The sequence below is a fragment of the Anas acuta genome, chromosome W (genome assembly GCF_963932015.1).
Source record: "Anas acuta chromosome W, bAnaAcu1.1, whole genome shotgun sequence".
NCBI lineage: Eukaryota > Metazoa > Chordata > Aves > Anseriformes > Anatidae > Anas > Anas acuta.
The window spans coordinates 1,738,072-1,764,558 of NC_089016.1; the positions used below are offsets into that span (position 1 = coordinate 1,738,072).

At 48.3% G+C, this 26,487-nt stretch overlaps 1 protein-coding gene and 1 long non-coding RNA gene across 3 annotated transcripts; both read left to right on the plus strand.

The window, feature by feature from the left end:
- Positions 1-957: 957 nt before the first annotated feature.
- Positions 958-9,957, plus strand: LOC137847228 (uncharacterized). 2 transcript variants are annotated; one of them, XR_011090877.1, is made up of 5 exons: positions 958-1,102; positions 2,166-2,246; positions 3,734-3,987; positions 5,516-5,646; positions 8,798-9,957. It is a non-coding gene; the product is annotated as an uncharacterized lncRNA (long non-coding RNA). The 2 variants fall into 2 exon arrangements; XR_011090876.1 differs by lacking the exon at positions 8,798-9,957 and having other exon boundaries at positions 5,516-7,240.
- Positions 9,958-10,051: 94 nt separating this feature from the next.
- LOC137847468 (uncharacterized) lies at positions 10,052-15,092 on the plus strand. The gene is made up of 10 exons (XM_068665737.1): positions 10,052-10,803; positions 11,007-11,132; positions 11,391-11,470; positions 12,193-12,304; positions 12,464-12,553; positions 13,076-13,180; positions 13,332-13,487; positions 13,644-13,894; positions 14,180-14,327; positions 15,036-15,092. The coding sequence occupies exons 2-10, from the start codon at positions 11,022-11,024 to the stop codon at positions 15,090-15,092; spliced, it is 1,110 nt and encodes a 369-aa protein (XP_068521838.1). The 5' UTR covers positions 10,052-10,803; positions 11,007-11,021.
- Positions 15,093-26,487: the final 11,395 nt, after the last annotated feature.

Sequence of the window (26,487 nt, forward strand, 5' to 3'; positions counted from 1 at the left end):
CCTGGCATTGGGAGTTGAGTATATTCGGGGGTAGGCTGAGACTTCCTTAGGTGCCCCCGTGCATGCAATGCGTTGCTACTGGTAACTACTGGCCACCAGTAGTGACCGTTAGTGGTCAGGTGTCACAGGCTTTCGGAATGTTTGGTCTGAGCACTGCAGTGCCTAGCAGTTTTTGTGGTTGGTGAGCGTGGGTGGTGCTCTCATGGTTGCTCTACTAACAGTGGGCTCTTGGCCTCCACGGGTATGTCCTGCTGTCCTTGTTAATAGATGGATTCCTTGAAGTTGTGGTCCTTTGTAGCTTATTGCCCCACTGTTTAAGCTGACTTCTTTGGGATTGGGTAGTCATGGCTGGTTATGTCTGCCTGGCCTGAGAGGGTGTGGGAGAGGATGAACTTGGCAGGTGCTTCATGTCTAAAGAATTTGGGCCCAACTGGTTTAATTTCCGCTGAGGTTGTAGCTGTGGGATTGCCGTTTGATGAGAGATCTTCATCCTGAGCATCTTTTCTATGTGGGCCTAGTGGGTTTCTGGGTTGTCTTCTGAACCAAAACGCTTACTTTCCCTGTGACTTTCATGAGACTTAACTTACCCCGCTCCATTTTTAAATTCATATAGGAAGCTTGCGTCCCGAACCTGTAATGGAATTAAGTTCGGACCCCTACCCCCTTTTTTTTCTTGTTTGTTCATTTTTTATGGTAGCCAAAACGCTGTAGCAAGTACTGGTATGATTTGTTTCCAAATCATAAACTTCAGGTGATTTGAAAGGATCATTGAAAAGAATACTCCAACCCTGCTATCAGCACCCGGTTTGTGTTAATGCACCTATTTTTTTATGTCTTAAAATGAGTCTTGTCCTTAAATGCTTTTCCTTTCTGACTACTCATGGAAGAAAGTCATATGGAATGTAAAAAAATGTACCTAACTTGCAAGTATAATCTATGTTTTTCTACTAGTGCCATTGTCTCAACACTTCTGGATGGCATAGACAACAGAGGGGAGATTGTGGTAATCAGAGCCACCAACAGACCAGGTTCTATAGATCCTGCTTTACGGAGACCAGGACGCTTTGACAGAGAGTTCCTCTTCAACTTGCGAAATAAAGAGGTGAGAACTTCAATTCAATGTTAATGCTAATGTGGCAAAGTCCACCTTTCTAGAAAAAAAAAATTACAACGTGAATAAAAGAGTGATATGTGGAGACACTGTGTCGTCCCGTGGAGGGCAAGTCTGGTACTGGATATATATGGTCAAGATGATAGCATCAAGTAGTTAGTTCTAGAATCAACTCTTTGATTCCCAAGTTTGCTTAATTAATTAATCCGCGTAGGCGCTTTCATCTTGACATTGTGTTCTTGGTCTCAGTACTTCCTGTATGAATGGATAGGGGATGTATTTGCATTTGATTGTTTCCCGGATCAAAGGTAGTAGTTTGAGTCATAATTATTTTCTTCTTTCTAGTAATTGTAGCAGCTTGAAACATAGTGCTCGAAGTGCTTTCTGCAAATTTACTGACTGAAAAGCAGATTTGATGAACTAATGAGACTGCCACAACGCAAGTTTGCTCAATTTTTGAGAATTTTTTGGAGAAAAAAAGATCTGTTTCTGGATCAATTTTTCATTACAGTATTTTAATCTGGGTCATTAGGTCTCATATTTTGGAAGCTTATTGCAGAAGCTATAAATGCCTTTTCTTTCATTGCAGGTCCCTAGAAAAAGTTTGGTGTAACAAATTAAGAAATACTGGATTTCCAGGTTGAAAATGCAGAGTGTATATTACATAACTGTACAATACTGGAAAGTTTTGCAAATAAGAAAAGTGTATTACTATATGAGGGGTTTTGAGGCCCCTTCAGAAAGAAGGGGCCTTATTTTAATAGCTATTCATCAGCTACAGAATTTGTTCCTCATTTTCTTTATTCTAAGGGGGGGAAAAAATCACCAACAGAGTAGCGTACCTTATACATACACATCAGTGGGACCTAAGACAGCTTTATAGAGACTTGTGCCGTCTCCTTAGATCTGTGGTGGGATGAACTGTAGGAAATAGCATTCAGTGTGTGCCCTCAAATGAAGAAAGGGTTTTGGCACAGATTTAGAAGCTGTCTTAATGCAAGAGAAAGAGGCACAGGCTATTCAGGAAAGTTAAGAAACCTCTTTTGTCTTTCAGGAAATGTAAATCCTATTTTACAAGCTGATATACTTGACAGTGATGATGACGCATCCTTAATGTCTGGAGATGAACTACCAGGTAAAATGCCTGACAGACCAGAGGAAAAGTTCCTCTGTTTCAGCAGGCAAAGAAAGATGGGTCGCCATTATGTTTACATTGTCAGGACTGCTGAGTCTTTGTAAACAGTTTCAGCTGTTAGAAGTGTGAGGGGTGGCAGATGAAAGGGGAACATCAAGTTTGTGTGTTGAAGGGTGCTCGCTATTCTCAAGAAGAAAGTGAAGGGACTAAAGTTCTAATGAAGTGGGTTGCTCTAAATGATCCAAGTGAAAAGCCCAGGCTTCTCCTCCTAAGCCAAAGTGATCCGCAGACTACTAGAACATGTTGGCTTAATCCATGGCATTCTTTGAAAGACTCAAGACCACATAAATGTGCCGTCTGTCCTTTTAGCTAAAAATAACCAACTTCCTGGGTTTGCGTTGCCACCTTTTGCCCTTCTGTTATCCAGGACTGTTAAAATGAGTAGTGAACTCGGTAGCAGAAAGCAAACTGAGAAATGGCTTGTTAAAACACCTGGAGAAAAATTCAAAGTGTTTTTATTTGTTACCATTAAACCACCAAATTGTGTTATCTTTTGGTATTTTAATGTGGAAGTCACATAAGCCCACGGTTGGAAAGTTAGATTATGTTGTCACAGTCGGGTCAGTTATTTTTCTCACTTCCTGTTGCTGTGCTGTCCAGAAAATGTGCTGACCCTTTGAGCAAGGTTAACTCTCTAGCATCTTGGATTTAAGCCAGTAAAGGTACAACCTTAGTGTAGTGGGAAAAAAGCAAATGCTTCTTGGGAATGTATTTCCTAGTAGGAAATCAAGATTGCCAGGCTATTAATTCGCAATCTTGGGTTAGTAAAGAATAGGAAACGTAAGGGAAGAAGATGAAACAATTAGAATGACTATGAGAATAAATTAACTGGAAATCTTACATGTGTTTCATGTATTGCTGTCATTGAACCAATCCAGTTATGCCCTGCTTTAGATATGGCCCACATCCATTTTTTTTCTAGAAAAGCTGTTCTGCTCCTTTCTTGCTACCTTCTTCAGTAATGAGGGCCACATTTCAGCTAAATTTGACAGATGTAGAGATCTCTCGGGTACTTAAACTTGAGACCTTCTGAAGATTGGTGTATATAGGAAGCGATGAGATGCAGAGTGGTGTGTGCTGAGAGAGAAAGTTGCTGTGCTCTCCAATATCAGGTAGCAGACCGGGTGTCATCTGTGTATTCGGCTAGACAGTCCACGTGTACACTTGAGGAGTCATTACTTAGCCCAGCCAGATGAATAGCAGACGCGGTAGAGATGGGCAGGATTTCTCAGGGGGAGGTATGGTGCAAGACTGTAAGAAAACGGGCTTTAATGGTCTTCCTGATCACAGAACAGCTTATTACTTGCTGGAATATGGAGATTATTTGGGGCGGGAGGGGGAAGGTATCTAGGAAAAGTACTTGGAACATCTGTGTGTCTATTCAGCACCTCATTTCTAAACTTGTTTTCTTATGACTCTTGTTCTAGGAGTGCTTACTAGAAACCGACATCATGTGAGCCTCATCTGCTAATAACAGGAAAAGAGGGATATGGCCAGGTTTCTTATTTGGCACCCGCGGTGTTGCATGCTTGGGAGAAGTCTCCATTCACACCCTGACCCTATCCATTCTGTTCACAAACGTTGCACCGCCAGAAGAAATATGCGGAGAGGTCTCTTTTTTCTTTTTATTCTCATAGGATTTGTTGACTGTATGTAAAGGATCAATTGAGTTGCAAGTAAGGTAAGCAAAGTTCATTGGTAATGGAGGTGGCCTTGTTTTCATGTGCTGTTACGTTTGCACTGAACTACCACGGTCAGGGATTCACCAATAACGTATAACCACCCTTACTCTAGGCGTGTTTAATGAGAACTATCACGGCTAGGAACAATGCAATCAAGTGCAATTTATTACAGCAACCGGTACACAGGGTCTTTGGATTGCCGGCGATAGTTGCTGTCTGCAAAAGCAAGCTAGCATGCATGAAATACACAGGTGACACAGGTGCACAGCCTGGAAATTAACATGCTAACAGGCACAAAGACTCTAGAGATTTCTAAGTTTCCGTGGAGACACACAGTATAACCAAGTGTTCAAATCTCACCCAAAGGCGTCTCAGTGGGGCGGGGGAAGAGAGGCTCAGCTCGTCCACTGATCCCAGGGGTCAGGAGGTTCTCGGGATGGTGCATTCCCTCGGGATGGTCCTAACGATGATATCTTCCCCAACGATGATATCTTCCCTAACAATGATATCTTCCCTAGCGATGATATCTTCCCTAACGGTGATATCTTCCCTGACATCCCCTCTCTCTTAGGCCAATTTATATTATTTTCTATCTTTTCGGTGGAGCTTGAGTGACTCTAGTCAAGCATATCTTAGTTATGATTGGTGAAAAGTTCTCCCGTCTCCGTTTAAAGCAATAGGCTCCGAGAAATTCAGGGCGCAAGCTCAGTGAGGGGGGGTCGCACCTTGGAGGCGGATAGTTTTTGGGCTGGAGTGTGTGTTGGTATTCTAATGATATTACAATGAGCAAAAAGTACACTAGGGTACAGCATTTGTCAAAACATGACAGGTCCTTGGCTCAGGGTAGCAAAAAGTGCGGCATATCGGTCTCGGTGTGCACAAGAACAATGGAGTCCCCACCTGGTCACAGAGCCTAGCCGTGGTGTCTCCACTCCACTCTACGCTCCGTACTGTTCCTTAGAGCTAGCACACCAGGTTCCCTTAGTGCGATAGCATCTAAGGTTGGGAGCCTAGGGAACGCTCAGGTAATGCAGCTACGCCCTACCCTGAAAGCCTCTTCAGTGCTGTAGATTTTCCTTAAAAAATGTGAATGTTAGTCTTCTTTTCCTAGTTACTTCAGGCAAGTATACCACAGCAGCTTAGGTTAAAAAGCTGCACTTCAAGATGTGTGGATCCAGAGTAACATGTGGAATAGGAGATTTATGCCCTAACATTGCAGTGTAAGATGCGTTTCCTAACGTGAATTGGCAACATGACTGTTTTTTTCCCTCTATTACCCTTTTCTCTAGTGCTTTTGGTTTGATTGGGGGGAGGGGGTGTTTTTTTTTTTTGTCGCAGTTTCAAAGTTTAATGGAGCAGTGACGTTAGCTGGAAAGAAGGGAGAAGCCAAGTATTTCTCAGTGAAGATGGTAACAGTGCTGTCTCTGTATTTGTAGAAAGAGATTGTTTTGCAGGTACAGGATACTTCACTGAGACTGTATTCTACATAAACCGGAAACGTGACTGAAGAAATTTGTGTCATTCCAGATTCTTACAAGCTTCAAATGGCTCCTACTGGGCATTCCCAGGTAGAACAGCACCAGATGAGTGTTGAGACCACCGTGGAAGCTTCTACAGAGCCAGACAATGTAGTTATTGTGCAGCACTATGAGCTCAAAGTATGTCAAATTCCAACTTTTTTAAATGCTCAAATAGGACATATTCTTGTGACCTGTACAATTACAACTTAAGTCAGTTGTTAAGCAATGCCAATTAAAACAATTAATTGGAAGGACATACAGATTGTGAAGTAATTCAACCTATAATGCACTGTGGCTGTTTAGTTTCCACACCTTGTGTAGATTTCTGTAGGCCACCGTTTGCTTTTGGTCAACTGTAGTTGAGGAGACAGATTCCTTGCCTAATTTTTAAGGTAAAAGGCCTTGTTGAATTTTAAAATACCTCACTGATGACCTGCTAGTACTATTGGTTATGATTGTTGTTTTAACAATTTTTATGATGGGCTTTTATTTGGGGATGTTTATTATGAGTTGTTGTTTGTTTGTTTGTTTGTTTGTTTTTTATGCTTTGATGTATTAGGAACATGAAAAGGATCTTTATTTCTTTCAGAGCTGATTTTAAACCTGAAGTTAGCAGGTTGACATAAACAGGGTAGCCATGGATAAGTGACTACTTTTCTGAAATTGCTTCCAAATGCAGTATTAGAATTTCCCATCCATACTATTGCAGTGTACTGAGGGTTTGCCAGTCTCTCGTGGGAGGAAAGTGGTTATCCTAGGCTCCAGCGGGGGAAGTGGGTAAGACTGGCACTAGGTACGTGAAGAAGAACGTTCCTTTGCAGGAGTTGGAGAGGGCATAAGTAAGGACCATTGTTATAAATGGCTCAGGATTCAAATTAGGATTAAATAAAAAAATAGGATTTATTAAAAGAATATAAAGGAATAGAGGTAAGCAAACAGCGCTGGGTGCACCGGGAATCTCCGCTCCAACAGGCCGCACACCAGTTACATCAAGCAGCTGATTTTTATGCACCTAGACTAATACATATTCATTACTACTTCTAAAAAAAACAGATTATTATAATTAGCTTCCGGGGTCCAGTTCCTCCTACTGGAGCATGCGCATCAGTCTCCTCTGGGGGTCTCTAGGGGTCTTTCATGCTGAAGGCTCGTAGTCTTCCTCTCACCCTTTGTACTTACTCGGCACTATTCCAAGTTTATGGAATACTCTCTGTACACTCTCCGCAGGTCTTGTCTCCCAACCGTCCTTCAGCTTCTTTTTTCTTCCTCTTAATCTCTTGGCCCCCCCTGGCCAGATACCAAGGATCCACATAGTATCTCATAACAGTCACCAGCAGTCACCAGTTATTATCAGTTGTTCTGAAACTCCCAAACAGCTTGACGACGCACGAGCAATTAAAACATTCTTTCCCAGCTATTCACAGTCATCTATATAACATCTATAGCAGTGTTAAATCAATCTCGAAGAAGATAGAAAAAAAACTGTAACTGTTAGAACTAGAAGTCAGGAATAACAAAAGCAAACAGGTTCATAAATTTAAGGAGTGTTTTCTGAAGACGTGATAAATTGACTGGAATGAGGGGGAGACTGGGACACACTGCATCTGTGGTTCAAGAATTAAATTGCCAGTGCAGGGCCCAGAGGCAGACAGGATTCAAACAGAATTATTCTTTATGGACACAAATTTATGGACACGAATTGGAATTGTTAAAATATTCCTCACAAGATGACAGAGCATGTTAAAAGAAAATTGTTATCAGCATTACATCAATTTAAGAGTTGCTTATCACAATGTTAATTTTTTTGATCTTGGGTCTGTTGTGCTTGTTTTCAGAATAGTGTTGTATAGCACATTATTAAATGTATGTGTTCCCTGTCATGTTGTTTACCATTTCTGGGTGCGGGTTTAAGGTTATTCTTTTGCTGTATTGGATAACACTGACTTATAATAGGATACAATTATTGGACATGAGACTAATCTCATACTTGTACCGGGCATTGCCATCACCTCCATACCTTGGGAACCATATATCGGAAGCTATTCAGAATTACACTCTTGACCTTTTTTCCTCAGGGTGTCAATCGGGGTGGGCAGTGGTGGGAAGGGAACAACAATGGGCATCACTTCTTCACTCCCTCCTTCTCCTTCACCTCCTCCTTCTCCTCCAGGCTACTTACAATAGCTCTGCAAAGCTTTGAATATACTTGGGATGGTCAAACCAGCATGTTCATATTGTGATGTCAAGTGAATGTGTTTCAGCTTTTGTTTAAACAAGTGCTTAAGAATGTCATTAAGGGATCTGTCCCCAGGCAAGAGAGTTAGGAATAGCAGGAAGTGTGGGAGAATATGGGCAGGCACCTAGAGCTGTGGTCACCTCCAGTGCTTTGGAACTTCTCCCCTAGGCAAGCGCAGAATCCTAAAAAAAACTGTTGAAATGCTTGAAAAAGGTGTGTCATCACCCCGGCATTTCCAAAGAGACACAAATCGCTGGAACATGCTTGGTCTTGGCCTATGTTTACCAAGTCTCAATCAACACCACTCCAAAACCTGTGAGAGATCCTGCAGCCACTCCAGCACCTGTGACTGGCCCTGCAGCCTCTCCAACACCTGTGATAGTCCCTGTGGCTACTCCAACTCCCGTGACAAGCCCTGCAGCCCCTCAAACACCTGCAAGGGGCCCTGCAGCTATTCCAACTCCTCTGAAAGGCCCTACATCCACAAAGATGAACCCTGCAGCCACTTCAACGCCTATTACACACCCTGCAGACACTCCAACTTACTGTCACAGCCCCTGCAGTCACTCCAGTCCCTGTGAGATATCCTGCAGGCACTCCAACTCCTGTGATAGTCCATGAGGCCACTCCAACCCCTGTGACAGGCCCTGCAGACACAATAACTCCTGTGACAGGCCCTGCAGCCACAGCAACTCCTGACATGGGCCCCACAGTTACACCAGCCCTCGTGACAGCCCCTACAGAAACTTCAAAACCTGTGACAGTCCCTACAGACACTCCAACTCTAGTAACAGACCCAGCAGCCGCTCCAACCCTGTGACAGACCATGCACACGCTCCACCTCTTACCACAGGCCCTACAGACACTCCAACATCTGTGACAAAAACTGCAACCCCTCCACACCCTGTGGTGGGCCCCATGGCTGAACCAGAAAACCAACCTGTGCCACTATCAGTTGCTCCTATATGCATGAGAAAATAATGGATGTGATAGTCAGTTTTTTTTGTTGTTGTTGTTTTTTTTGATTTTTTTTTGTTTGTTTTTTAATGGAAGGAAACTCCTACCCAGACAAGAAAGGAGGAAGAAGATGAAGCAGGCTACTCTAAATCTGGGCTATAAAGGTAGCAGGAGGATGAAGAAGAAGAGATTAACCACATGATTTCTATACCAGAGTGAGCTATGAGATATGTGAAAAGATTTCAGCCATCAAGCTGTGTCATGGTTTAACCTGGTTGGCAGCTAAACACCACACAGCCATTCGCTCACCCTCTCCCCTCCCTCTTTGGGATGGGGAAAAAAATCAGGAAAATGAAGCCTGTGGGTTGAGATAGAGTCAGTTTATTAGGACAGAATAATAATGATAATGATAATAATAGTAATAATAATAATAATGTATACGAAACAAGTGATGCACAATGCAATTGCTCACCACCCACTGACCGATGCCCAGCCTATCCCTGAGCACCCAGTCCACCCACCCCGGCTAGCCACCCCTATATATCGTTTAGCATAACCCCAGATAGTATGGAATTCCCCTTTGGCCACTTTGGGTCAGCTGTCCTGGGTCTGTCCCCTCCCAGCTCCTGCTGCACCCCCAGCCTGCCTGCTGGCAGGACAGAGCGCGAAGCTGCAAAGTCCTTGGCTTGGTGTAAGCACTGCTCTGTGACAATTAAAACACCAGTGTGCTATTAATATTATTCTCATCCTAAATCCCAAACACAGCACTATAGCAGCTACTAGGAGGAAAATTAACTCTAGCCTAGCCAAAACCAGGATATTCAGCACAGGGGGAGGATGCCTGGTCCTGCAGGTCACTGTCAGAAGAGGGAACCCTCAATGATCTGCAAGCAATTCTTGGTGGCACATGCTTTAGTCAGGGGCTGTGCTCGTCCCCAGCACAGGGCTCTTGGAGCACCCAGATCTATCAGTGTGACAGAGTTAAGTCCTTCCAGACTGCTGAGCCCAGAAGACATCCCACAAGATTCCAGAGGAGCAGAGTGAGGACAAGGCCCTACCAAAGTGAAGTCCTGTTTGAAGTGTAGCAGTTCATAAACATTTATTTGGGTTTCCACAGAACTAAAGGTTTATGTCCTCATGAAATAGAATTATTTAAGTACACAGATCTTTACTGCAAATATTTTTACAAATGAAATATACGGATTTTTTTTCTTTTTAAATGGCTCTAAAGAGAACAATATTTGTGAATCAGTTGATTCATTTTTCATATAGGGGAGATAATGAAGCTCGGTCCTCTCTTTAGATTTCAGTTGAATGCATGTCATGATATGACCACTACTCAGCCCGCAATCAGCTTGGATCTTTTGATCGCAGTAAGATGTAAAACCCTTGAGCGTGCATTAACTTCTCCCATTTTCCTTGGCTCCTAAAAAAATAGCATCAACTGCAAGACAATATTAAAATTTATGGAGCCATTTCCTGGGCCTGCATGCAAGAGCAGCCCTGAGAAGAGCTGAGAACAAGGGAGGGCCCTGAGCCAGCATCACCCAGCCGGGGGCATGACATCACAGGAGGACCCTTTGTGACACAGGCCAGTGTCATCTGGCAATAGCCGGTGCTGGCACAACGGCCCCTCCAGTGTCCGTCAGGACAGCGAGGGGATAGGACAGGAGCGAGTGGGACTGGTGAGGTGCCCCCAAGTGCAGCCCACGTCTTTCCTCACTGCCTGTGGCTGTCCCGAGCCTGCGCCCTCCTGACTCTCTCATCACTCGCAATGGAGGAGAGACCCCCCAGCCGCCCCAGGGTGGCCTGGGAAGCGAGTGAGAGGTCCCAGGAGAGCAGCTCTGTATTGGAGCCCTTTGTGGTGTGCGAGGTGGAGCCGCTGCAGTCTGGTGAGTGAGGGTCTACGCTGGGGTGGGCAGGGCTGGGGCCAGCCGTGCCCCCTGCTTGAAGCCAGTGCCCCCTTCCCTTGCTTCATCCTGAAGCCCCTCTACAGTAATCCTTGCTCTCCTTCTGTCTTAGATGCTAGCTGGCTACCTGTGTACGAAGAGGAAGAGGAAGCTGTGGACTTCATCAAGGCCTTCGTCAAAAACCCAGAAAGGGTAAGAGCAACCCTTTCCATGGCGGCTGTGCCTGCATGTCCTGGCCATGCCCCGGCTCTGCTGCCAGGCTGCTGGAGGGCTGCTGGCTGGGCAGAGCTGCTGCCCTCCAGGCGTCCCGCACAGCTCCGCACCCCACAGTGCTGCGGTCCTGCTGGCTGTGGCTCCCCCCTCACGCTCCCTCTTGGTATCTCTGTGGCTGCCAGGATGACGTGCAGAAGATGAAGTTCCTGAGGAACATCGTCACTGTGTTCACAACCGCACAAGAGAAGGGCTTGTTAGAGGGCCTGGACACCTTCTGCCGTGAAAATAAGCTGACAGCGAACATCCAGGTGAGGGGACGTCTGGCGGGCTGGGGAAGGTGGCGAGGCTCCCTGGGCATTGGGCAGGGGTGTTTGGGAGCAAACATACATGGACACCCAGCTACCCCGAGTGGGATCTCGGGTGCTGCTGGGACCTCAGCACTGCAAGGTGCAGGGGGGCACTTTTGGCTGGGGATACCAGGACTCTGCCAACCCTGCCAACAGTGCTGGCTCTGCTGGCGCTGTGTGCCTGTGGCTGCCAGGTTCCATCTAATTTGTGCTCTCCAGGCGCTGTTGGAAGAGAAGCCTATTGATTACCCGTGCACAGACTTGTGGGAGGAAGCCTTCCTTGCTACTTCTGCCTTGAGGTATGTGCCCAACCCCATCCGTGGCTTGGCTAGCACAACCCCAGGGCATGAGCCAGGTGACCCTGACCCTGGCAAGCACACATCCTCCATCCGGGCAGGCCTTTGCTTTTCCATGCTCGGGACTTGTCCAGAGGGAAGAGGGAGCCTTGCAGCTTCCTGACTCATCTCAGCCTTTGCCCCAAAGCAGGAGGTGTCAGGACTGTCCTCTGGCCCAGGCCAGCCTTGCAGAAGAGGATACATCCCCCAGCTGGGCTCCCCATCCCTCCCACAAAGTCCTGCCCATGGGAGGATGTGGCGTAATGACCACACGGACACCAAGGTTCTTTAAGGGATCAGTAACTTCTTCTTTATTGAGGGCGTAACTTCCACTCCCTTGACATTGAGGACAGGCTCCCTTTTTATACCATTTGCTCTACAGAAGTATTTTCTACTAATTATTCATTGATCAACAACTTGGCCCAGCAACAGCAAACACCAAGCAACTTCCATGTCTTAATGGCTGGAGAACAGGCAGTCTGAGCCAGCAAGGCGTCTCCTGAATGACCCTTCTTTGTTCCTTCTGAACTCTTTACATTCCTCATAGCCTCATCGTTAAAAGTCCAATGTTATCACCAATCATGGGGCTTGTCAACCCCCATGGCCACGCTTCCACTGGAGGACTGTGTCCATCTCCCTTTGTTGTAGAGGCACCGTTCCCACTGACAATGTCTCTCTCTCTACAGCACAGTGGAGACTGTACTGGAGGGTGAAATGTTGTCTCTCGTAGCTGCATGCGTTAGCAGCGTCTTCTTTCTTCTGAGAACTGAGGATCTGGACGCTTGGTTCACCATGACGGTATGTGCTGCTGAGCCACAAGAGCCCCCATTCCCCTGCACTGCATGGAGTTTCCTCCTGCTTAGAAACAACTGAAGATCCCTGATGAGGCAGGTCTCGGACTGCTTCCCTCCACCCCTTCCCTCTCACCCTTGCCACAACACTTTGTCCTTCTTACAGATCCTGCAAAAGATGGATGTCATGCTGAGAACATTGCTGATCAGACCTCCGGCCTCCAGCCTCGGTGATAAGTTGCAGAGCATCTTGAAGGTCTGCAGTTTGCACAGCATCAGCTTTACAGTGGCTGTTCCTCACCCTAGAGTGAGGTGACATATAGTAGTGAAGAGTGCCCCCTGTGCCATGCACACAGACCATAGCGCCTGCCAGGCCTGTGCCCAGCACACTCAGGGGAGCCAGGGTCTGTCCACCAAGCTCTTCTAGGGCCCCGGTGTCCCCTGGCTGCTGTCAACATCCCTTGCCCTCCACACGTCCTTCCTGTGTCGCAGCACAGCTTCCCCGCAGCACTCCTGGGCCTCCTCTGCCCGCAGAGCTCTCCTTGCACCAAAGCAGTGGTGGATTTGAGAGAATTTGAGCCCTGCCCTTGTGCACCACACTGGCAGCATCTGGAGCTGCCATCGCTCTGCTTTCCTGGTCCCCTGTGCTTTCCTTCCCAGTGTGAACAGGGCGTTGCTCCAGCTCTGAGGAATTCCATGATGGACAGCGTGAGTCCAGGCAGTTCTGCTGGAGCAGTTGTCAGCTCCCAGAGCAGACCAGAAGCTTTTCTTCCCACAGCTGCTACTGGAATTTACCACTTCTTCAAGCAGAGCTGTGCAGGTAAACGCCGCGGAGAGGATCTGGAATCTGTTTGCTTTCCTGTACAACTGTTGCAGTAAAGAGGTAAGGAGCCAGGCACCCACCAGCCAGTCCATCTCCCTTTCCCTTCTCATGGATTCTCATGGGGACCATGAGCACGGCTCTGCCCTGAAGGGTCTTTGTTCCTCCTTTCCCCTGACTGAATGTGTCATATCTTCCTTCCTTCTTTCCATAGCCATTTGGACAATACCTCCAGCCTTCTCAGAGGACAGCCATCATCCTCAAGACTCTTGACATAATGAGTAGCTACAGCACCGAAGATGATGAGCATTTTTGGGCCGAATTCATGGTGGACATAGCAGTTGAAGACCCTGCCACCTGGCTGATGGATGTAAGCAGCCTGTGGCTGGATTGCCCTGCCCTTGAGCCCTTTCATCCCTCACTCATCCTGCCTTGAATTCCCAGCTCTTGGGCAGCAGTTTCAGTGGTCCCTGGGCAACTGTCTGCAGTCCAGTGGCAGCTACATTCTCTCCCACATCTCCTCCAGGTGCCAAAGATTCTGAGGTTCATCCATGAAAGCCTGAGCAACTGCAGAGATTCAGACCACCAGAAACTCTTCTCAGTACTTTCCACAATGGCCAACCAGTTTCCTAGGGAAGTGCTCCTAAGCATCTTGACAGACCTCCCGACACTTGACAGGTACCAGCCCCAGAAGCCCTGGGGGCTTTTTCTATGTGGGGAGAAGGACCTGGAGAATCTCTGGCCCCTCCATCGCATGGTGCGCATCCTCCCAGTGGAGTGGGCCCCTCCATCGCACGGTGCTCGCCAGCCCTGTTGGGGCAGCCAGGGTCTCAGCATCCAGACCAGACCAAGGCAGCCCAGAGACCCCATCACACTCCCTCCTGCCCCACAGGGAGCACCACCTCAGGCCCCTCCTGCCTGCCCAGCCTGGTCCCCCAGGGCTCCCTAAGCACGGGGTGGCGAGGTCCAGGGCTGCAGGACAGCCCGGGGCCTGCGGGGTTGGTCTGGGTCATGGCGCTGTGACCAGGGCAGCCCTGCCAACAGTGTGTTCTGGGCTTGCAGCACTACGCTGGACATCTGGAAGGTGATGCTTTCCCTTCCAGTGACTTCAGAGAAGATCTTGCAGGAGCTACGGAATGTTCTCCAGGACAACGAAGTGTGCAGCTTCTTTGCAGTCAGCGCCGTGGACTTAAGCATCATTCACTTTACTGTGAGTAACCAGACAACACACCTTGTTCCCCTTTGGGGATATGTGTGCTCCTCCAGGAAAACAGGCACAGTCCTCTCCCCATCCCATCTTCTCCAGCCTGTCACCTCTTCCAGGACACAAGGACACAGCCCCTTAGGGCCAGCACCAGCCCCCCTCCACCAGCCATGCGGGGTCCGTGTGCTCAGACATGAAGCCTGCCCCTTTTCTGGCAGTGCTGTCTTTCCCCCGGCTCCTGGCAATGACTGGGGCAGAGTCAGGACAATGTCTGGGGCTGGGGCAGAGCCATGGCCTCTGCACGGGCTGAGCAAGCTGTGAGGCCAGGGACTAGTAGCACCTGTAGCCACCTGCTTCCAGTGCCTGCTTTGTGCCAGATGGTGCTGGTCAGTCGCTCCTCAGAGGTGTGAGACCAAGAGGCTGCGGATGGCCAGAGGGAAGGAGGAGCAGGCAAAGAAAGGATGCTCTGTGTTGCCAGGCGCAGGGCACACAGGAGCCACACACTCCTCCGCAGGCATGGCTGCTCCAGGAAGGGCTGCGTGTCCCTCATGCCCTGCCCTGAGCTGCCAGGGGAGCCAGGAGCTGCAGGGCGCAGCCCGTAGGCTCTGCCCATTTCTCATGGCTGTGTTCGTTTCAGATGATGAACCCCACGGATCAGCTACTAGTGTATTTATGTGTCCCTGAGACGCTTTGCATGTGTCTGAGGCTTCAAAGCCTGCCAATGGTCTGGATGATGCTCAGAGCCCTCGACATCATGTCAGCAAGACCTGAGATGGTGAGTGAGATATTGCCAAGTGAACCTTTTGGCAACCTGGTGCTGGGGCAGGAGGCAACGCCATGGCTTGGCCTTGGCTGGGAGGCAGGAGGTGGGGTGGGTTGTGGTGTGGTGGGTTGTGGTGGGGCCTGGTGGCTGCCAGCTGAGCTTTCCAGAAGCTTTCCCAATGGGTTCCCTGGAAGCAGGTAGCAAAGAGGGTGACTCAGCAGGGGATACAGGATCTTTGCTCTCTTGAAGTCCCTTCCCTGTGCCCTTCTGTCCCCACAACACAGTCTGTGCTACCAGGAAACAGGGCAGGAGTCTGGTGCTCCGTAATCAGATTATTTTGGCCAGGATGGCCCTTCCCCTCTTGACTAAAAGCAAATGGTGTCGTTCTGTACAGAGAGGAAAATTGTTGGTCCTGCTGCCGGACGTGATGAATACACTGCAGTATGACAACACGCACATTACCATGAAGGCCCTGACTATCTTAAAAAATGTGATTCGTCATCTGGAGAAGAAGGAGGCCAGCCCCATCGCTCTGGCACTGGCTGGGAGACTCCTGCCTCTTTTTAACGATGTAAGACTGCTGTTGGTGACTGAGCCCCGCAGATGGGCACCCTGCAATGGCATTGCCCTTCGTGCCAGGCCTGTGGGCAGCACTCGGGCAGGGCCTTCTCCTCTCTCTGCTCCTCTGGGTTATGGTGGGCTGTCTTCTGGGCTCTGCAGTGCAGCAGGACTTCTCCCTGTCGAGTTGAGAGTTCTGGACAGCCAAGGGCTTCTGTTCTGGGGGCAGGAAGATGAAGGCTGAGTAGTCTTAGAATGCCCCAGAGGAATTATCAAAGGCCAGCTATGTCTCCTCCTCAGCCCGTTCCCAGTAGAGCTTTGCTTTGACATGGCTGGTGCAGCTACTAGCAAAAGTGGGCCAGCTGGGACTGCACTCTGAGACACAGGCACCCCGTGCAGGAAACCTGTTGCTTTGCCTTGTGCAGGCCTTTAGCTCCTTTGTTCCAAACACAAGGCTTCACCCTTCACATCAGCCACCCTACGGCCCTTGCTCCCCATGGACAGGGGGAGGCTGGCAGCTGGCGAAATCCTCCTTTTGCCCTCCCTAACAGGTGTCCAGTGAGGTGCGAGAATGCTCCATGCTCCTCTTCAAAGACTTGATGGAGTCTGTGCTGTGGTGGAAAAAAGGAGAAATGAAGAAGACGGTGCACAGGGCCATTATTCCACTGCTTTTCCGGATGCATGACAACACTGAGAGTGTGGCCAAGGTACAGATTTCAGACCTGGCCATTGACGTGGGCACTGGGTGTGCTGACACCAGAGGGGTATTCTGGGCATGGGGGGGGCCAGGGCAGCAGGCAATCAGACACTTAAGGTATGTGTGTGCGGTGCCATCTCCCTGCCTCTGCTTCTCCACAGGCCTCTGCAGAAGTCCTACTTGCTTGTGCAAAGTTCCTGAAGTGGAAACCGCTTGAGCAGCTGGCTCAGACTGAGGACATCTCTAAGATTGGGGGGTACTTGGTAAGGAGAACCACACAGCCCCAGGCCCCATATGGACAAGCCTGTCTGACATGCCCAGGCTGCTCCAGCCCAGAGTCCCCCGCCTGCAGCTGCATTGTGGCTCCATTCCCTCCAGCACAGAGCCCCAAGGGCTCCTCTGCAGGCCCCTCTGCCTTCCCCACCCCCAGCATGCGGGAGGAGACCCTAGCCCTTCTGGGCCTTGGCAGCGGGACAGAACGGTCTCCTAACTCTTTCCAAACCTCAGCCCCACAGAGCTCCTGGCTGGGAGCTGGGGATGGCCTGGGGGAAAGGGGAAGGGGGGTGCTGGCAGGAGGGAGTTGTCCGGCTGGCTGGGGAGGGTCTGTGAGCTCTGTGCCCTTGTGCTTTCTCCAGCTCAAGCAGAAGAGAAGCAGGGTGGAAGGATACCTGCAGCAGAGCCTGACATACCTGGAGGATGATCAGACCAGCTTGCGAAAGATGGCTGCCAAATTCATCGGTAAGCCAAGGCCCTGCTTCCCTGTCTGGGCCCTGCCCTGGCAGCAAGGCCCAGCCCTGTGGGCCCTGAAGCCCCTGATTGTACCCCCAGGAGCCCTGTGCCTCCCTCAGCCCCCTGCCCATGCAGATGGGCCTGGTGTGTGCCTCGCTCAAGCCCCCCCTTAGGCTCCATCCTTGGCGGGGAGCTGGAGGGGACGCAGCCAGGCTGGCTGGACATGGGGCTGTGCTGGGAAGCCGGCTCTGACCATAGCACTGTGCCTAGGGTTTGCTGTTGGCTCTGCTGGCATTCGGAGTGAGGAGAAGCTGAATGAGCTCATCCAAGGTGAGTGCAGGCGGTGCTGGGGGTGCTGCACCCAGTGGACAGGGGTCAGAGCCTGCACAGTGTGCAGCCATGCCTTCCCATGCTCCAGGGAAATGGGGGAGACATGTGGGATGCTCCTGAGCAGCAGCTTCCAGCTGATCCCTTTGTCCCAGTTGCTCCCCCTGGCCAGGGAAGGAGACAGGTGGGGCTGGCATGGCCTGGAGGCATGCCAGGAGGTCTCTGAAGGTCCGTGGTGTTATAAGTTGCCGCCTATAATTTTTCAGAGAGCATTGTATTAACCAGAGAAAGGAATTTATTGAGTAAGCAACAGCAAGCAAAACAGCGCTGGGCGGCCGCGGAGTCTCGGCTCCACCAACGGTGCGCACCTCACCCCCACCAGTGTCCCTTTTTATATCTTGGTAATTCCGGGATTACGCAGCACATCCTGGTATATTCTGCGACTGTGCGCACTGTTGCTGGGGGGTCGTCTCTGTCCCTCTGGCGGTCGTGAAGATGAAGGGCGTAGTCTTCCTCGGCGTTGTGGTTCAACTTCTTGTTTTATTTGGTCACGTTGGCCCAGCATGAGACAGGAAGGCAGGGTGTTGATACACTAGTTTAACAACTTACCAGGAGATGGTTCCATGAGCTTTGCAGCAGTGTCTTTGAACAAAAGAGGCAACTGAGATGCAGAAGGAGAGAAGGGGAGGGGCTTCTCTTTTTTGTTACATTAAGCAAGGGAATTTTCATAGTGTCTAGACAAGCGTTATACAGCTCCTTACTTCAGCAGGGAACTTTCGCAACCCCTGCTCCTCAAACAGAACTCCTTGTTTTTATAATACAAAAGACAATGAACAAACATTTCTGGTGTATTACATGTGGGTTTCATCTCTGCTCTATTTCTTCCTGTTGCAGCCCTCCAACTTGTCGTGAAGGATGTCGATCCATCAGTGTGCATTACAGCAGCTCACACCATCCTAAAACTGAGAAGTCGAATTAAGACACCAATACCTCTATGGGCTCGACTTGCAGAATGTTGCTGCTGGCCCTGCATAGCCAGGGCAAATGACTCTGTTTAATTAAAGCTGGAAGAGTAAATCAGTCTGATTGTGTCCTTCACATGGGCAGCAGCCTGGGTGCCGTTCCTGGCCTCTGCCCCCGTGGGCTTTCCATCAGCAGAGCCTGGCTGCAGGATTGTTGGAGAAGTTCAGCCCTTCATTACGCTTTGCCCTCCAAGCGGCTGAGTTTCTTCACCCCTGTGGAAGTCTTATTTCAGGAAACAGAGGGTAAAAGCAGCCCCTGGAGGAATGAGGATTGCTCCAAGAGCTGCCTGATGCCCACGCTTCCCAGCAGCCCATGGCAGTGCAGCATGTACTGGGTGCAGCTTGCTCCAAAAAGGCTGTGGTGCCCCAAAGGCCTGTCCAGAACCGTGGCCGTACAGGTCTCTGGCTGCAGGGAGTGCCAGAGCCTGTGGCTGCCAGGGGAGGGAGGCAGGTATTGCACCTGCGTGAGGTGCAAGCAGGTGGGAGATGTGGTCAGCGCGGTGGCAGAGCTGAACAAGGAGGTTGAGAGACTGAGGGCCACCAGGGGCAGTGAGCAGAAGTGTTCCTTTTTTTGTGCTACTACGCTGCCTTTGTATCAAACTTTGGTGGTTTTACTCAGGTGGGCAGCCGAGCTCCACCACAGCCGCTCTCTCACTCCCCCTCCTCAAAGGGAAAGGGAGAGCAAATAGGACGTAAAGGGCACAAGGGTTGAAATAAGGACAGGGAGATTGCTCAACAATTATCATGACAGACTCAGAGTAGGGAGATATGGGGTTCCACGTGCATCTGGAGAACACGGTGTGCGACTTGGAGTTCAGGGACAGAGCTGAGTAGTTCCCGAATCACCCACATGGTGCCAGAATTACCCAAATGGCTTGGTGGGGGAGAGCTGACCACTGCTTGGGGGTGGGATGGGCATCAGTCAGTGTGTGTGTAGCAACAATTACCTTGTTCATCACTTGCTTTGCACATTCTATTATTCTTATCATCATCATCATCATCATTCCCCCTTCATTTTTTGTCCTACTAAACTGTCTTTGTATCAAGCCACCAGCTTTGTTTTTTGTTTTTTTTCTTTTCCCAATTCTCCCCTCCATTCCACTGGGTTGTGGGGGAGGATGAGCAAACAACTGTGTGGTACTTAGCTGCCTGCTACATAAGTCCTTTTGGCACACAATGTGGGGCCTGACGGGTAGGGATTAGGACAGATCACAGAATCACAGAATAGTTGAGGTTGGAAGGGACCTCTGATGAACATCTAGTCCAACCCCCTGCCAAGCAGGATCACCTAGAGCATGTTGCACAGGATGGCATCCAGGTGAGTTTTGAATATTGCCAGAGAAGGAGACTCCACAGCCTCTCTAGGCAACCTGTCCCTGTGCTCTGTCGCCCTCACAGTGCAGAAGTGCCCCCTCATATTGAGCTGGAACATCCTGGGCTTCAGTTTGTGCCCACTGCCTCTCACCCTGTTGCTGGGCACAACTGAAAAGAGTTGGGTTCCATCCTCTCAACACCCTCCCCACAGATATTTATATACATTAATGAGGTTTCCCCTCAGTCTTCTCTTTTCCAAGCTAAACAGGCCCAGTTCTCCCAGTCTGTCCTAGTATGACAGGTGCTTCAGTCCTCTAATTGTCTTCATAGCCCTAGTCATAGCCCTGATCCCCTTTGTAACCCTTTGCAGATCTGACCAGAGCATGTTAAAAGACGTTATAAGCATTAGGTCAGTTTAATGGTTGATGATCACTTTTGTTTGTTTGTGTTTGTTTTTGTTTTGTTGTTGTTTTGTTTTGTTTTGATGTTGGGTTTGCTGTGTTTGCTTTCAGAATTGTGTTGTATGGCACATTACTCGTATGTGTTCCCTGTTGTGCTGTCTGTCATTTCTGGGGGGTGGTTTAGTGTTATCATATTGCTCTGCTGTGTAACTCTGCCTTCTGATATGAGAAAATTACTGGTTGTGAGACTAGTTGGGCCATAACCTCTGTGCTTCTGGAACCATCTGTTGGAAACTATTAATAATGTTGTGGTTTAAGCTAGCTGGCAGCTAAGCACCACACAGCCGTTCACTCACCTTCCCCCCCTCCCTCTCTGGGGTAGGAGAGAGAATCAGAAAAACAATGAAAACCTGTGGGTTGAGATAGAGACAGTTTATTAGGACAGTAAAGAAAGGAAACCGATAATAATAATGATAATAGTACTACTAATAATGTGTACAAACAAGTGATGCACAATGCAATCACTCGCCACCCGCTGACTGCCCAGCCTATCCCTGAGCACCCAGTCCCCCCGACCCAGCCAGCCCCCCCATATAATTGTTCACACCAGCTACAAGGAGCTGGTGTGAACAAATTAACTCTATTCTAGCTGAAACCAGGACACTATCCTAGTAGATCACGTTTAGTATTCATTTGTGCACGTCACCTTCTCCATTCCAAGACTCGACTTGTGTGTAGCACATGTGCATATCTGCATGCCAAAGATTCTCCCCACTGAGGTTTTCTTTGGACTCGCGTTTGGAGAAATGCCACTGCTGTGGGTTTTGTGTTGCTGCTGGGGAAAAGCACAGCTTTGTGCATCCAGTTGCATTAGGATATTGTCTCAGAATCCTGACTGTGCACTGGGCTCCTGTCTTGTCAGATGCTGGGCCTAGCCAGGCAAGAATGCAGAGGAGACAATATCATGCATTGTTTGTCTAACCTCACTGATCTTCATTTAATTTTCAATCCCTCGGTGCTACCATCCTTTGCCACCCCTTTGTGCCCCAGTCTTTATCTCACCAAATGGTTGACACAGGCAAAGGAGGGGATTAGGTGAGGCAACCAAGTGGTGAGACCGAGAGCAGTGTCTCTCCAGGGAACTAGACCACTCGTACGACTGTGCATCACTAGGAGGGTTGCTGTTCACCACGTGAACTAAAGTGCAGGCACACTGATTCTGACATAAGCTTGCATTATCCCACCTCTCTGTATCCTCCGCTCCATTCTCGCTTGTTGGTAAAGTGAGATTTAGTCCATCTCATTTATTTGCTGATAGAAGGTGAGGTCCTCTGTGCAGAAGTATTATGTTCTCCCTTAATCCCACTTTAAATCCAGGTTGGAAAGAAAAATGTTAAAGGTGTTGACTTACAACAGTGTCTGATTGTGAAAATTAGCTTGTTAGGATGACACATGACATGATAAAGATAGGCTACATACAATCTTTTAAACTAACCCTAGTCTAGTAGGAATGCATTTGATGTTACCTTGTGAGGATAATGGTGAAATAAAGCACACATTAGAAAAAAGATCATTATCTGATACTGAACAGGAGATGTCCATTTATTTTCACTTTTCCAGTTGTTCATCTGTCTTTGTTGGTTTGGATGGGTTTATTTCATGGAGCAGATCCTCTTGGGAGTCATCATGCGGCACTTGATGGGTAAGCAGGCGATCAGGCCCAGTCAGCATGGGTTTATGGAAGGCAGGTCCTGCTTGACGAACCTGATCTCCTTCTATGACAAAGTGACGCGCTGGGTGGACGAGGGAAAGGCTGTGGATGTGGTCTACCTTGACTTCAGCAAGGCTTTTGACACCGTTTCACACAGCATTCTCCTCAAGAAACTGGCTGCCCTTGGCTTGGACTGGCGCACGCTTCGTTGGGTTAGAAACTGGCTGGATAGCCGGGCCCAAAGAGTCGTGGTAAATGGAGCCAAGTCCAGTTGGAGGCCAGTCTCTAGTGGCGTCCCCCAGGGCTCGGTGCTGGGGCCGGTCCTCTTCAACATCTTCATCAATGATCTGGATGAGGGCATTGAGTGCACCCTCAGTAAGTTTGCAGATGACACCAAGTTAGGTGCATGTGTCGATCTGCTCGAGGGTAGGAAGGCTCTGCAGGAGGATCTGGATAGGCTGCACCGATGGGCTGAGGTCAACTGCATGAAGTTTAACAAGGCCAAGTGCCGGGTCCTGCACCTGGGGCGCAATAACCCCAAGCAGAACTACAGGCTGGGAGATGAGTGGTTGGAGAGCTGCCAGGCAGAGAAGGACCTGGGAGTGATGGTGGACAGTCGGCTGAATATGAGCCAGCAGTGTGCTCAGGTGGCCAAGAAAGCCAACGGCATCCTGGCTTGTATCAGAAACACTGTGACCAGCAGGGCTAGGGAGGTGATCGTCCCCCTGTACTCGGCTCTGGTGAGGCCGCACCTCGAGTACTGTGTTCAGTTTTGGGCCCCTCGCTACAAGAAGGACATCGAGGTGCTTGAGCGGGTCCAGAGAAGGGCGACGAAGCTGGTGAGGGGCCTGGAGAGCAAGTCCTATGAGGAGCGGCTGAAGGAGCTGGGCTTGTTCAGCCTAGAGAAGAGGAGGCTCAGGGGTGACCTTATTGCTCTGTATAAGTACATTAAAGGAGGCTGTAGTGAGGTGGGGGTTGGCCTGTTCTCCCACGTGCCTGGTGACAGGACGAGGGGGAATGGGCTAAAGTTACGCCAGGGGAGTTTTAGGTTAGATGTTAGGAAGAATTTTTTTACTGAAAGGGTTGTGAGGCACTGGAACGGGCTGCCCAGGGAGGTGGTGGAGTCACCATCCCTGGAAGTCTTCAAAAGACGTTTAGATGTAGAGCTTAGGGATATGGTTTAGTGGGGACTGTTAGTGTTAGGTCAGAGGTTGGACTCGATGATCTTGAGGTCTCTTCCAACCTAGAAATTCTGTGATTCTGTGATTAAGTGCCTGGCCTAAAAAGCCAATAAAAGGAACTTCAGTATTTTGGCCAAAATACGGGTCTGATGAAGACTGTGTTTATCAGACTCATATTTGTATGCAAATGATAAGGTTCCTTTTTCTGGAGGAGGAATCAAGTTATGCTGCTTGCTGGGTCCAGGAGGTGAATCAGCTTTTACTGAAAAAGGGTCAGGATCAGGGGGAAGAGGAGTTAGAAGTAAGGACTGGTCAGTGAGAACCCTTGGATAATTTACTCCCTTCCTATAATCCTAACATTGTACTGACAGCAGCAGCAGCTGCCCCAGAAGGGGGAGGGGGGGAGGGGGTGGGACGGGACAATCTTGGAGGTCTCTTCCAACCTAGATTATTCTGTGATTCTATGATTCTGCCACTAAAAAGAAAGTGCACTCTAAGCTCCGACGAGAATTAGAACAATGTAAAAATGACATTGAAAATTTTCCATTTCCTGATACTAATAGTGCTGGCACTTCTATGTATCCTCTTATGGAGGTCCTGATTGGACCAGGGCAAATAGGTTATGTGAACTCTGCTGTCATCAGCGGAGAGGTTAAGAGTTTTAAGAAGGAAATTAAACCTTTAATTGAGGATCCCATTGGACTAGCAGAACAGTAAGATCAGTTTCTACAGCCTAATTGATATTCTTGGGCAGAGATTATGTCAATCCTGAGTGTGGTATTTACTGAGAAAGAGCTACCTCCCCCATCCCCGGACCAGAAGTACCCACTTGATGACCCCAATTAGAATAATAACAACCTGTGGCACAGAGCTCCTATGAGAGACTTAAGGGGCATAATAATAATGGGGATTAGGGAAGCTGTACCAAAGGCCCAGAATTTTACTAAAGCATTTGAAACGCAACAACAAAAGGATGAATCCCCTAATAACTTTCTGCAAAGACTGAGGAATAGAATGAGGAAATACTCAGGCATGAATTCTGAGGACCCTTTAGCCCAAGGGCTTTTGAAAGTACATTTTGTGACTAAAGCCTGGCTGGACATACAAAAAAAGCTCCAGAAGATGGAAGGATGGAGTGAAAAGCCACTAGAGACCCTCCTGCAGGAGGCCCAAAAGGCGGATGTCAGGAGGGGAGAGGAGAAGGAGAGACAGAGCAAAACTAAGGATATCCACGCTGAAACAGGTAACGAAGCAGAGGACTGGAGACAAAGGGAGAACGTCTCAGGAGGAGAAGTCCAACCCAGAGCAGAAGGGAGAGGAAGAGAGATGACAGAATGACTGTAGTCGGTTGACATGGCAAGGTTTTGGTAGCAGGGGGCCATAGGGGTGGCTTCTGCAAGAAGAATACAGAAGCTGCCCCATGTTAGATAACAGCCCTGCCGCTTGCCAGAACTGAGCCAATAAGCAATGTTGTTTGTGCCTCTGTAAGAGCATATTTAATACAGGTTAAATAAGCCCACCTGAGTAAAAACAGCACAATGACAAGCAGAGAAAGCTACCTGTGTTGCAGCCTAAATCATGACAGGGACAAAGAAGATGCTTCAAGTGTGGTCAGGCTGGTCACTTGAAGTGGGAGTGTCCAGAACGGAAAATGAAGAGATTGCTTGCTGTTACAAATTCAGAATAGAGGAGTCAGGGGTTCTCAGAAAGCTGGTCCCACCTAGAGCCCTTGATGACCTAATGAAGAAGTTCTGGGGCAGTTAGATCATCACTGAGCCATCAAGTATAAGGGCTTAAATTAACTAATAAATTAACTGATAAAACCCTAAGGGCAATGGGAATAGAAGGGATGGGGATAACAGCGCCACTTTTGGGGGATACCAAACTGAGCCTGTGGGATAAAACAATCACTGGGCAATTACTGTATGTACCTGAGGCAGGGACTAATTTGCTGGAGAAGGATTTGATGATGAAACTGGGTATACAAATAGTAAATTGTAAGACAGGAATTACGGTATCAATGAAGTTATTGACAGAAGATGATGAGAAAGAAATAGACCCCATAATGTGGGTCAAGGAGGGAAACAGGAGGAATTAATATAACTCCCCTAAAGATAGCTATGCAGGAAGGATATGAGGCAATAAAGCAGAAGCTTATTTCAACTGTTTCAACTATTTCAAGCCCTATTTCAACTGAGAGATGAAATGGTCTTAAATCAGCAATAAGAGAATGGATTAAAGATGGTTTATTGGAACCATGCACGTCTCTATCACTCCTATTCTGCCAGTAAGAAAGGCTGACAGTTCTTACCGACTGGTCCAGAATCTAAGAAAAATTAATGAAATAGTGTGGAAGTGCCACCCTGTGGTTCCAAATCCATATACTCCAAGAGCAAGATCCCACATGAGCATATTGGATTCAGTGCGATTGATTTAAAAAATGCCTTTTGGGCCTGTCCTCTGTACCCTGCGAGCAGAAACATATCTGCCTTTGAATGGGAAGACCCTGACACAAGTCGGAAACAACAGTATAGATGGACAGTTTTACCTCAGGGGTTCACAGAATCAGCAGATTTATTCGGGCAAGTCTTAGAGCAGATTTTGGAGCAATTCCAATATCCACAGGGGGTATTACTGTTGCAATATGTGAATGATCTTTTGTTATCAGGACAAGATAACACAGTGGTGAAAGAAGCCGCTAACAAGTTACTAAACTTTCTGGGAAAACAGTGCTTGAGAGAATCAAAAAACAAATTACAATATGTGGAAAGAGAAGTTAAGATTTTAGGGCATCTAGTGTCTGAGGGAAAATGGGGAATAAATCCAGAGAGGATTGAAGGAATTGTTGAGCTACCCCTAGCCAAAACTAAGAAAGACCCAAGGAAGGTCCAGGGGTTAATAGGATATTGTCAATTATGGGTAGAAGCATATGCTCAGAAGTCAAAAAGGGTTGTATCTTAAATTATTAGAGGAGGAGCCTAATAAACTTGAATGGGCAAACGAAGAAAAAGAGTTTGAAAATTTGAAGCGGAGCCTAATCACAGCGCCTGTTTTAGCTCTACCCGCATTAAATAAGCCTTTTTATTTTTTTGCTACTGTGGATCATTAGGAGTATTGACCCAGGAGTGGGGGCATAAGCAGCAACCAGTGGCTTATTTGTCTAAATTGCTAGACCCAGTTTATAGTGGATGGCCTGAATGTGTTCAAGCTGTAGCTGCAACTGCGATTCTGGTTGAAGAGAGCAGGAAATTAACTTTTGGGGGTCATCTGGTAGTTACTACTCCACACGCCGGGTTAAGACGATCTTGACTCAGAAAGCTGGGTGCTGGCTGACTGATTCTAGAATTTTGAAATATGAAGCAATACTGATTGAAAAGGATGATCTAGTGTTAGCCACAAAAGCATGCTTGAATCCAGCTACTTTCCTATGGAGAGGAGAAAGTGCCGGAGAGGGTATAGAACA

Coding starts and splice junctions, on each gene's coding strand:
- LOC137847468 (XM_068665737.1), top strand. CDS start 11,022: ATGAAGTTCCTGAGGAACATCGTCACTGTGTTCACAACCGCACAAGAG. Junction 13,181..13,331: donor ACAACTGTTGCAGTAAAGAG/GTAAGGAGCCAG, acceptor TTCTTTCCATAG/CCATTTGGACAATACCTCCA. Junction 13,895..14,179: donor GTGCGCATCCTCCCAGTGGA/GTGGGCCCCTCC, acceptor CTGGGCTTGCAG/CACTACGCTGGACATCTGGA.